The following is a 12,989-nucleotide window of genomic DNA, read 5'->3' on the forward strand; positions in this document are numbered from 1 at the left end:
CGTAGAGTTTAAAACCAGAAACACAAATATGCTTTGGGGTTAGAACACTGTGCCAAGTCTCAGCTCAGAGCGGCTATTTACAGCAGCCATAAATCCCCTTAGGTAGGAGTTGGTGTTGGGAACTGAGGCCAATCCCTTTAGAGACAGAGTGCAGAGAGGAGGACTACCAGGCACTGCCATAATAATCGGAGACAATTCAAATAAATAAATAATGAGCCAAATAAATATTTAAATGTACTCCAAGATAAAAACCTGAAAAGTTATTTTCTAATTTGTTGAGGTCCAGTGAAACACAAACTGATACTGTGTATGGGTAGAATTCCTGCCTCGATTGTATGTTCTTGCTTTATTTTTCAGGATAAGTTACTACCCATTTGGTTGGTTTTAGAACTCTCTGTGCTGTGGCACCAGTTGGTACCATGGACATGGTGTGATCAGTGATGGGTACCTCCCTGCCCATTTTTGGGTGTAGATTGGCTTATTATTCTTCCAAGGAATACCATCATCTGCTGCTGAACTTGTCTCCTGGGCCCTTTCATCAGTCAAAGTCTTGGGAGATACTTGCTTTTCCACTAGGGCTGGCTCCCTGCAGCACAAATGGGTCTCTTTACTATGTGGTGATTTCTTTGTAAATAATTAAAAGGCAGTGAGATTGTCTGGCCTGATGGCTAAGTACTTGGTACGTTATAGGCCTGAGAGTGGTTCCCAGGGACAGTTGATTCAGGGCTCAGATCACTGCTGATGGGCTGCTTCCAACAACCCACTGTGCTCTTATTCTCTGAACAATGACAGATTCTGTGGAAAGCTCCTCCCAAAAAAGGCAGCTATGCCAGGTCTCTGGACATTAGCGCTGCACCTGTCAGAAGTAAACACCAGCCCAGAAATGCCTCTAAAACCAGTAATTTTGCTAAACCCTCCCAGGAAGGTAGAGTTAGATATGAAAATATTTGTTGCTTGGTTTGTGTTCATGCCTCGGCCTTTTGGGAGTAGCCAGATAGATTAGCTTTTTTGGACTTTTAGTCACAACTGTCAGAGGTCCTTGAGCTAAAGTCACATATATGGAAAATTAGAATAGACATGTTTATAAAGCACCTTTGGTGCAAAATGTTCTTATAATACACTAAAAAGAATATGAAATTTAGATAATTTGGGTGATAAACATTGCTCATTATTAAGGAATAGTTGGTTACCTTTTTGTTCTTTTAAACATAGGGGACATAAAAATAATTTGAAAACTGACACTTTCTACAATTGATAATCATAGCATGTGAGAATAGAACTGATACAAAGTTCTATGCAGTTTTCAAAAGAAGTAATTTCTCTTGGTCTGGTATTAAGAGCTTAAGGGATGTAAAAGAAAATTGTGAACTGAGGCTAACTTTTAACAGCCTAGTACCTTAGATTTTGTTACCTACATGTTGCAAGTTCAGCAGCTATTAACAGCCTTAAAATTAGTGTTAATATCTACAGTGATATCCTTGCAAAATGAAAAAGCAAGAGGAAATGGTCTCAAGGATGTAAACGATATTTAATGTGTTTAAGGAGAGATAAGCTGGAGTGTGTAGCATTGGAGTGTAGCAAGGGGAAACCCGAGGTGTGAAAAGTTAGGCAGGTCACATACCCAGCCAAATACTCTGCACACATTTTATACTTTGTTCACCCAAGTGCAATAAAAGTTTAGCCTCAGTTTTTATAAATTTTAAGGATTTCTAATGTTTTTAGTTACTACTAAAACAATGTTAAATTTAGATCCTTTGTATACAGGGAAAGTAAAACAGTACCCTATTTTCATTCTGATAGATTGATGTAGACTGAGGGTTTTTTTTTTTTTTTTTTCTCATTTGGAGCCTCCTTACGTTACTTACGTGACTTACCTTTGTCTTTGTAGGTCAATGGTGTGCAGCTCTATGGGAAATCACGTCGAGAAGCAGTCTCCTTTCTTAAAGAAGTGCCACCCCCCTTTACACTGGTTTGCTGTCGGCGGTTGTTTGATGATGAAGCCTCTGTAGATGAACCAAGGACCACTGAAGCCTCTCTTCCTGAGATGGAGGTATGAGAGTAATGCCCTGCGGTTCCCATAGGCACACCCATTCATCAAGGATGCCCCAGAGGGTGTATTACAATATGAGGACAGGGGAAAATATTACCCACTTCTTCTCTTTGACTACATTAACTTTCAATAGCAACAGTGCATAGCTTTCAGGTTGTTACTTCTCACATCATGTCATAAACATTTTCCCCCTTGAAATATTGGTGAAACTAATGTGCATGCACTTTGATTTTAGAGAACTTTTTTTTAGTATTTGCTTGGGCTTATTACTTTTGGCTCCCAGTTTAACTCAGTTCATCTTAATAAGTTTAAGATGTTGATGAGTGTTAAATATCTAATGGACTTCCCCTTTTCCAGAGCCTTAAAAATATCAAGATCTATGACCGATTTCGAAGTAATTCTAAAAATTGCTGTAAAATCTTCTAGAAGGTCAGAGAATAAAATAACACCTTCTACGCTCTTGGAACTCTTTTTCATAAAAGAGCATCGTAATTATGAAAACTATTTTAGGCACATGCTTTGTCATCTTATTGTCATTTGTAACCTTATCTGTTATGCTGCTCCCACCTTTCCAGACTCTTTAGATTATAATTCTGTTAACAAAAGTTTAGCTCATGGGGCTTTTCCTTTTACCTCCTATGGTCTGAATGTCAAAACACAGGGACTCTAATCCTGCTCTACCGCACAGTGATTGTGAATCTTTGAACAAATAACTTGACTTTTTGTTCATGTTCTTCCTCTGAAAAGTGGCGATACTTAGAGTACTTACCCACCTCATTTTTCGTGTGAGGAAGAGAGGAAGCAATGTGTGCAGAGTTCCTGGCACAGTGCCTTGCACGTGGAACGTGCTCAGTAAAAGTTGGCTATAGCTCTTCTTGACTCCTCCAGTTCACCTGTGTTTGTTTTCTGATCTCCTAAAGGACATGCAAGTCCTTTAGGAGATCAGAAGTCACAGATACTGTAGCTTTAATCTGAAGTCGCAGATACTTATGATTAAGTTTGTTTTTACCAGAAAACTGTCAGCTCCTGTGGGCAGGGGTCATATCTTAAAATTATTTTTATTTCATAGTGTTTTAATTCTGTACGGGGCATATAAGAAGTGCTTGGTAAATTATTGATTGAGAATCTCTTTTTAAACATTTATCTTTAGTAAAACATACTTCAAAGAAGGGACTCAAATGCCACACTTTTTTGATTCTTACTATCTTTACTAAAATTCAATGTGGGCGATGGCTTACCTCTAAAGGTTGATAAAAATGCCTTTAATCTAATCTTGTAGGGTGTGTAAATCACCAGCCCAGCTTGCTGACCCTATCCTCCCATCTGTCATACTCTACCACAATGGGTAAACAACAGCTCTGAATTATGCTAAATGTCAGACTTGCTGCCCATTAGTTGATTGCTTTCCATTCTGTAAATAGAGGAGTTATGCAGAATTGATTGTATCAAAGTGATATATTTCAGGTTGGAAAATATCTTGTGTACCTTAGATGCCTTGACATTTCTATAAACTTGGGCTTTATAATTGTATGTGTGTGTTTTTCTAAATGCTGGCTGTCTTTTCCATCTGTCTCTATGTTCATTTATCCCAGTGTCATCTTAGGTTTTTAAACTCTATCTGGTTAGGCAGCTCAGCCAAAATTCTAACACTCATTAATCAGTGAGGGTATTAAATACCCTAGTAAAACATCAATCATATTGTATTAGCCATTGGAACTTTACTTTTTATTGGAAGGTATAGTGTTTTCTTTTTAAGTATATCATTTCCTCACATCAGGCTGATATATACAGAGGTTATTGATCCAGAACACTCCTGCTAATTTCAAGTTTTTTAATTCAAGAGCCAAGAAATTGTTCCCATGTTTAGATCCAATCCACCATGAGTTGCGTATTGGCTTTCCTGTCCTGCAGGGACAGTTTGAGGTTTGGATCAACCCTAATTAAAACATGGTTTTGTATTAGCTATCGTGCCTTACTTACTCTTTCATATTAGAGGGTTTTTCCCCCCAATTTTTATTTCATTAAGTGAATTTTCTTATACAGGTCACTCAAAATTATGTTTGTAGAAATAATGTGCTCTCATTTTATTTATCAAGATTACCTGCAGTTTTAAGAAGTCTGCTTTTAACAATCATTACTTAGTCTGTAGCTTTATTTTCAAAGAGTTGCACGGAAAACCCACTGAAGGATGGGTGATTTGTATTTGATCAATACTGATATATCTTGATCAAATATTTGTTGAGTGGTTATGGTGAGCCAGGCACTACTGTGGGTTGAGTGGATAACCATGGTAAACTCTATGGTAGTCTGCTCAGAGTTCTCATCCTACCCCGTGAGTCAGACATTTTGTTAGTTGCTAGGGCTACAGAGAAAAAAGAATATAATTCTTGAGCTTCAAATGGAAATTCAGAGTATTTTAGGGAAGTTAAATCATATAAAAAACAACAATACAGTGCTATTAATAGTATAAAGGCAGAAGGGTGGAGCAGCTATTCTCGTTCTGCATAGTTAAGTCATTGACCCTGTGTCACTTAGCTTCTGAGAATTCCATAGGGCAGTGACTCTTTTCCCTGAGAAGAGGGGAAGTCTGGAATAGTGGGATTTAGTGTGTGAGGGCAGGGGAAATAACCCAGGACCAGTGTGCTAGATAGTTGTGCTAAAGTACTTCCTCCATGATGAGATTTCCATTATTTCATGTCAGTGATTTTTATTTGTTTTTAGACTTACACGATTCCCAAAGACTTGGATTTTTTATCAGCCTTATTTTTCTAGTAAAGTTTTTCTTGAGAACTTCTAGGAGACAACAGAAGTGGTTTCTCTGTGTCCTGTCCTGCCCTCTCTCTGTGTTGGCTTTCTCTGTCTCTCTACTAGAATTACGAATTCAGGTATTGCTACTTAAATGTCTTATAAGCTTTGACTTTGTATGATGTTTTCATTTTTCCTTTTATGCTTCTAATGGGATGACAGAACTCATTGAAGTATAAGAGGTCAGTGTTAATTAATACTTTGAATGAAATGGATACTTTACATTAAAAAAACCCTACTGTGAAGAATCTGCCTTTTTAAGTGCTTGAATTTTCACAAAACTCTTATACTAAAGTGTATATGCTCCAGTGCATGTCCCTTTAAAAGGATTAGATACAACAACTATGCATGCCAAAGAGAGTCCCCAGTTTGAAAAGAAGCTATGAGAGTATTGATATGTTCTTTTCAGAATTCAAAGAACAGTGTTGTGATGCATTTATTTTCTTTGGTATTTCAGGCTGATCACAATGTAGATGTCAACCCTGAAGAAGATGACGATGGGGAATTAGCACTATGGTCTCCTGAAGTCAAGATCGTTGAACTAGTAAAAGATCATAAAGGCTTGGGATTCAGCATTTTGGATTACCAGGTATAAAAACCTCCGTAGAATTTTTTTGGAGTGATTAGTCGTATTAACATTATGTGATGTGGTAACTATTTTAAGGCACCCGTTGACTTAGGCAGAACTGAATGATTGGATGTATAATGCTATTGTCGGAAGATGAGGTGTCATACCTTCCATTGTTAACTTGGCAATTGATAGCTCCCTTAGTCAATAAAATGATGGATCATATAATAAAGGAAGCAATAGTTTTATACCCATGGATGCTTTTATAGACTGGAACTTGATGAATTTTTTCATATAGAGGTCCCACCCCCTGGGTTTATTGAGATATATTTTATATATGTAAAATTCACCCATTTACAACATACAGTTTGGTTGCTGTTAGTATTCAGAGTTATGCAGCCATCAACCACAGTCTAATCTTAGAACATTTTCATCACCCCCAAAAGAAACCCTGTACATATTAGTAGTCATTCCCAATTCTCCTCCTATTCCTCCCCTTCACATGGAGGATTTTATAGTTTTGCTTACCTAAATGTGCAATTTCTACTTGGTGAAATGATATATTTCTATTTAATAATGGGACACATGACTTTTATACATTTATATGTATCCCAGATTTGACCAGGGTAAAGTTACTGATGCATTTGGTGAATGATGTGAAAGGTCACAATAAGACATCTATTTATCTTACCAGTTTACCAGTTTATAGTACTTTTAGAGCTTCTGATGATTATGGGAATTAAAACTGTTGGCAAGAAATATCTTCACTTTTAAGATGCATATTTTAATACATTTGTGCTGCCTAAACACATTGTGGTTTTAATAAAGCAAAATGTATTCTATCAAAGCACATAAAATGCCAAGTGATATAAAAATCAATTCTTTTATTTTTAATATGATAAGGCAATCATGAATAGATTAAAAGAAAAATACTTTAGGCATTATGTAAGACATTAAATTCCATATTTTGGCAGTGTGATTTAAGATTACTGAAATAGATTATATCTGTTTCATTCTTGCTGACCTATTTCTGTGCCAGATAACCTTCTTAGTTATTAGAACTTCTCTTTGGAATATTATTGAATTACGAGTTGTTGATTCCAAATAATATACATTTGGGGAAATATTTATAAGAAAATATTAGTACTGTAAGATTCTGAAAGTTTATACATTGGTTAATATTAGAGCATATAAAACAAATGGCCAGTATATGTCATTATCTTCCTCCCCAGTGTAGTTCTATTACCTAGCACGTGGTAGGTGATTAACAAGTATTTGCAGAATGACTGCAGAAAGTTTAGGTTAGCCAAAATTAACTGCGACTAAGTGAACACATTCAGTGGGGTTTCTTGTTAAGCATTTGATAATTAGGATTTAGTTTAGGAAGTATCTTTCAGATGTGGTCTTGGATATTGAGCCACATTTCCATTATCATTGGAATACACACACACAAACATATTGGAAAATATATATAATATATAGGAATATATATTATCATTGGAAAATATATACTTACAATCTCAGATAATATATTTTCATGATTGCTTATATCCTGTTAACTGACATTATCTGCGAGTTTTAGGTTTTGAATATTGCACATTTAAAGCAGACAAGTGCTTTAGACACTTAAAAAACTTCAGTAAGAGGTGGGAAAAAAACTCGATAGTTCTTAACAGGTTAATCTCCAGTTAACAAAAACATTTCTTTGAGCTTTGAGCTTCACACTTTAAAAGATGCATGTAGCCTATTCTAGATATGCAGTTTTTTTCACTGCATTCCTATAGGAATGTATTGTAACATACCTTTTGTTTTTTAAATTTTTATTAGATTCTAGGATTTTCCCCCTTTCATCTTCCTCACAGTCATTATTACACATGCAGTACTGACATTTATTTCTGCATGAATTATATGTAGTGATTTTTCTTCCGACGAAAAGTTAGATTCTATTTGCCTTTGTTCTTCTCTAAGAATAGAAAAATATTTTATAAATGCTGCTTTGATTTATGTTAAAGGACTCAGCTTATTTACTTCTGTATCTAAACTTTTGAAAAAATCTTAAACTGAATGTTTTTCTTAAGTCAGTCTTGAGTACATTTACATTTATACACAGCATGTTTTCACCATTCGTCAAATGGAATATAGAACTGTTTTCCACCATGACATTTATTTTTAATTATATTTTATTATGTTATTACAATTGTCCTGATTTTTCTCCTTTTGCCCCCCTCCATCCAGCACTGCCACTCCCTCAGGCCATCCCCACACCATTGTTCATGCCCATGGGTCATGAATATAAGTTCTTTGGCTACTCTCTTTCCTATACTGTATTTTACATCCCCATGGAACTTCTGTAACTACTTATTTGTGCTTCTTAATCCCCTCACCTCTTCACCCATTCTCTTCATTCCACTTCCCATCCGGAAATCTTCTAGCTGCTAACTTCTTTTCTCTTGCTTTTAAGAGTTTCTCCTTATCTTTAACCTTTGACCTTTTAATCATATGTCTTGAAGTAGGCCTCTTTGCATGCATCATAATTGGGACTCTCTGTGCTTCCTGGGCTTGCATGTTTATTTCTTTCACCAGATAAGGGAAGTTTTCTTTCACTATTTTTTCAAATAGATTTCCAATTTCTTGCTCTTTATCTTTCCTTTCTGGCACCCCTATGAGGAGAATATTGAACTTCTTAAAGTTGTCCCAGAGGCTGTTTATACTATCTTCATTTTTTTGGATTCTATTTTCTTCTTGTTCTGTATGGTTGTTTTTTTGCTTCCTTATGTTCCAAATCATTGGTTTGATTCTTGGCTTCATCCATTCTACTGTTGTTTCCCTGTAAATTGTTCTTTATTTCAATTAGTGTATCCTTTGTTTCTGACTGGGTCTTTTTTGTGATTCTGAGGTCCTCGCTAAGTTACTTGAGCATTCATATCAACAGTATTTTGAACTCTGCATCTGAAAGATTGCTTATCTCCATTTCATTTTTTTTTTTCCTGGAGTTTTGATTTGTTCTTTCATTTGGGCCACGTTTCTTTTCTTTTTTTTTTTTGCCATGTTTCTTTATCTCCTCACTTTGGCAGCCTCCCTGAGTTTGTTTCTATGTATTAGGTAGAATTGCTTTGACTCTGTGTTTTGGTAGTGTGGCCTAATGTAGTAGGTGTCCTGTAGGGTTCGGTGGCACAGACTCCCCCTATCACCTAAGCAGCTGCTGCTTCTTTGATAGGATTTAGGAGCAAAGACCAGCCATTTCTATGGAAAAGCACCTTGGGTGGCCCCATAAGTTGGATGGGGTGGAGCCTCTGGGGATCTCCAAGATGGGTCGCACAGTGTTAGCCAGGTTGATGGAGTCTTAGATATGGCACCAGTCTACTAGCTGTGTGGGAGAAGGGCTCAGCAAAGGGACAGTGACCTCTGCTTGCCCTGATGCCAGATATTTCAGTCTCTCCCTGTATACTGCTGGTGCTCTTCAAGGTGCTGCCTTGGTATTGGAACACAGAGGGAGCTGGTCTGAGTATGTGAATCTGTGTGTGGGTTCCCCAAGATGAACTGCTTAGTGCTCCAGCAGCATCTTCCACTGACTCAGTCCTTGCTGGTTGCGGGGACTTATCTTCCTGGCACTAGAATCCTGGGCTGGGGCGCTTGGTGTGGGTCTGGGACTCCTCGCTCCCAAGATAAATAAAAATAAATTTTTATTTACATGAGTGTAGAGCCAGCCCATTCCATGTTCATACCTCTCCTACCAGTTTGGATGGATGGATGGGGTTTCTTCAATGCCATAGTTGTCAGACTTCATTCAGCTTTCTGATGTTCCTAAGTAATAGTTGCTCCATATTTTAGTTGTAATTTTGATGTGGTTGTGTGAAGAGGTGAGCCATGTCTGCCTATGTCCTCCCCCGTGACATTTTGATGACATGTAAACACAATTTAAATTTTGGTTTTGGCCAAGTTCAATTAATTGCTTATACCATTCCTTGTTGTACTTAAGTAATAAATTTTAAAGTTTACGAATATTTATTGCAAGACTAGGGGACAGTTTAACAAAAGCCATTAAAGGCTGTGTTCCTGGTTATTATTGTATTTGATGCATCCTGTATGAGTTTATTGGGTAGCTGAACAGGGCCAGTGCAGGTCCCCACCGCCACCCCCAGTCTTAGCATGTGTGGAATAAGAAGTATGGTAGAAATATGTTGGCCACCTTAGCTGTTGGCGAAAGTGTTAGTAGAGTAGGAGAGCTTCCTGGTTGTAAAGGACCTGCATCAGCAGCATTGAGATTGAAAATTTACTTTGGAATGTTAATTTCAGTTAACCACTTTCCCACTAATGGGTTATTCTCTAGAATAATAAGAAATTCCTCTAGAGCCTGACAAAATTATATTTGATATCCATTCATGGATGCTTATGCAATTTATTTATAAAATGGGGACAAAATGTCTAGATCAAAGGATTGTTGTGAGCCAAGTAGATTAACATGTAAAGAAGTGGAAATGTTACATTATTATGCAAGTGTGAATATTATTAATAATGATCCAACTTAAAAAAGAAAGTCAAAAAGTTTTTACATTTTTCCTCAAAGATGGAGCCATACTATAATATGTATGTACTGTATCAACTTTCAACTATTTAGTGAAATTAGGAAAATTAATGTTAGATGTCTTTGTGCAGAAAAGTCTAAATTTAATCATAAAATTGCATTTAAAAAGCAATATTTTTAAAAAGCCAATTCTTTAAAAAAAATTTTTTTATTTATTTTGGTGGGTTGGGGGAAGAAGGAGAGGGAGAGAAACGTCAGTCAGTTGCATCCCACACACCCACATCTCAACTGTGGAGCTGGCCTACAAACCATACCTAGGAATTAAACCAAGGGACCCTTCGGTTTACAGGATGACATCCAACACACTGAGCCACAGCAGTCAGGGCTAAAAGCAACCAACTCTTTTTTTTAAAGGTTTTATTTATTTATTTTTAAAGAGAGGGGAAGAGAGGGAAAGGAACTTCAGTGTGTGGTTGCCTCTTGTGCGCCCCCCACTGGGGACCTGGCCCACAACCCAGGCATGTACCTTGACTGGGAATCCAACCAGTGACTCTTTGGTTCACAGGGTGGAGCTCAATCCACTGAGCCACACCAGATAGGGCTACAAGCTGCCAACTCTTGATGAGCCATATTTAATTATCCAATTGTGGATTATCGGTCACAAATTTACTTTTTACATTCAGTTGAGCCAAATCTTAGGAAAAAATGAATGAGCTGAGAAAGGATTTTGAGTTGGCCATGGAGATATGGGGCAGCTGCCTGGACAGGTGATTCAGTGGTTAACTATTGGTGGGAGTTGCGTAGCTGAGCAGAGAAAAGAAGTATATTTTTATACCTGAAACAAAGGAGCCGAATCTACTAACCAGTTCTATAGCTCAGTCAAAGAGCAAAGTGGAGAAATTCATCTTCTTGAAAGGCATTTAAAATAGTTTAGAGTGAAGGTAAAAGGAGAAAGCAACAGGGAAGACATAGTATATATGGTTCAGGTTGTAAGTCTTCTTATTAGATTTTAGGGTAAAGTGATAGTAACTTTATTGACTTTGATTTGAAAAAAGGTAGAATATTTGTTCATCTCAAATATTCCTAGGTACTCCTCCATGTAGTGGCCAGTTAAAATCCTGCCCTGTGTGTGTACCATGTTAGAAGAGCCATTGATTGCTCACTGTAACGTCATGTCTTATATGGTTGTGTCATGGAAAACAGCAATGTGCATAATTTGTCAAGTCAATAATATTGTGGCTAACTATGTACTCTCAGCACCATAAAACCCTTCTGAACTTTGGTTATAAGGTTTTGTAGTATAGTTTCTTGCTAGTTTCTAAGTGTGGTTTACATATTGTGTTCTAGTTATCTTTGTCTTGATTCCCTAATATTTACATTAAATGGTTTTATTCCTTGGAATATTACTAATATTCAGACTACTATTAATTCTAATATTTATACAAATAAAATTAATACATATTCAATAGTAAGACCTGACAATTTGTTGAATGTTTACTATTTACTAGGCATTGTTCTAATTGCTTTTATGTATTCCTCACAAGAACCATATGAAGTAGATACCATATGGAGTGAGATTATTATCCTCATTTTATTTTATTTATTATTTTTTAAAATATTTTATTTACTTTTAGAAAGAGGGGAAGGGAGAAAGAGAGGGTGAGAAACAAAGATGTGACCGAGAAACAATGATCAGCTGCCTCTCACATGCACCCTGACCGGAGACCAAACTCTCAACCCAGGCATGTGCTCTGACTGGGAATCAAACCAGCAACCTTCTGCTTAGTGGGACCATCTTCAACCAACTTTGTGGGACGCTTCAACGAAGCGTCGCCGGTCAGGGCTATTATCCTCATTTTAGAATTGAGGAACCTCAAGCATAGAGAGGTTAAGTAACTCATCCAAGTTCACACTGCTAATATGTGGCAGATCTTTAACTCAAACAGTTGGCTCCCAAAGTCTCTGCTTTTAACCACCATGCTCTCGTGCTCCATTTCTTATGAGAATTGCTTCCATGTGCATTTTATTACTGGGGATCCCTGTGATAAATTGTCACAGCAGATCTTTCTGTTTTTTCAGCTTGTAAAAAATTTTCATGCCTTAAAGACAAGCTGCTAGATAGTTTTCTCATTTTTAATACTTACATGAACGTTCAGTAAGTATTGAAATTAATATAGCATGTTCACATTCATTGTATATGAACTGGTGCTTATTGCTTCAAACAAAAATAACCGCAAATTTAAGAAGCTTCAGTTAGCACAAATATTTTGTTGTGAGTTAATGTTCAGAAATGGAGCAATTATTAGGTAATCTGAGAATCTGTGACTTTTTAAATCTACCAAAAACCTTGAAATAAATTTAGAAGTGTGTGGATTTTACCTTCAGTTGACCTTATAAATTAAACATGGCAAGTGGATATTTTCTGGTGTTTTGATTTATGTTGAACTTTGAATAACCCCTCATAATTATAAATCACTAGGCATGTTTGACATTAGCCAATTTTTGAACATTAGCCATGATATTGCCATTCTTGATACTTTTGAATTTTAATGACTTAGAAGGTAAAATTTATTAACCAACAGTTCTTCCTCCCACATCCTGTGCCTCATTTTTCTTCCCTTTTGGTATGGACAGACTCAGTTTGTGTCAAAGTAGATATCTGTGAAAGACTTTGGCTTTACCTTAGATACTGGGTGAGATAAAAATAGAAAGTATAATAGCAACAGCCTTTGAGAGAGGATTTATATATATATACTGTTAATGATGCTTTAAAAAGTTGCTTGAAAGATCACAGGCAAATAATGATTGATCAAAAAGAATAGTGAAAGTATTCCTCCCAATAGAAATGAACAGTGATTACTTTTTCTTAATAGGAGAAGTGGGTTATTGAACTCCAGAAGTATTTGTCTTGGATAAGGAATGCCTTAGTATTGACAAGAAAGACTTAGTGTGCAGTTTTTTGCCTGACTACTAATTCTATCAGATGGAATTCTCTTTAAAAAAGACTTTTAGGCCCTGGCCAGGTGGCTCAGTTGGTTGGA

At 36.6% G+C, this 12,989-nt stretch overlaps 1 protein-coding gene across 3 annotated transcripts in view; it reads left to right on the plus strand.

Annotated features, from left to right (window-relative positions):
• PATJ (PATJ crumbs cell polarity complex component) overlaps positions 1–12,989 on the plus strand; it is a 321,583-nt gene that overhangs the window by 59,453 nt on the left and 249,141 nt on the right. For all 3 annotated transcript variants that reach the window (XM_037136218.2, XM_037136219.2, XM_037136220.2), the window contains exons 16-17: positions 1,889–2,050; positions 5,313–5,444. In XM_037136218.2, coding sequence (XP_036992113.2) covers positions 1,889–2,050; positions 5,313–5,444 — 294 coding nt within the window. The remainder of the gene's footprint in view (positions 1–1,888; positions 2,051–5,312; positions 5,445–12,989) is intronic.

The sequence above is a fragment of the Artibeus jamaicensis genome, unplaced genomic scaffold (genome assembly GCF_021234435.1).
Source record: "Artibeus jamaicensis isolate MK-2021 breed Jamaican fruit bat unplaced genomic scaffold, CSHL_Jam_final scaffold_1019, whole genome shotgun sequence".
Taxonomy (NCBI): domain Eukaryota; kingdom Metazoa; phylum Chordata; class Mammalia; order Chiroptera; family Phyllostomidae; genus Artibeus; species Artibeus jamaicensis.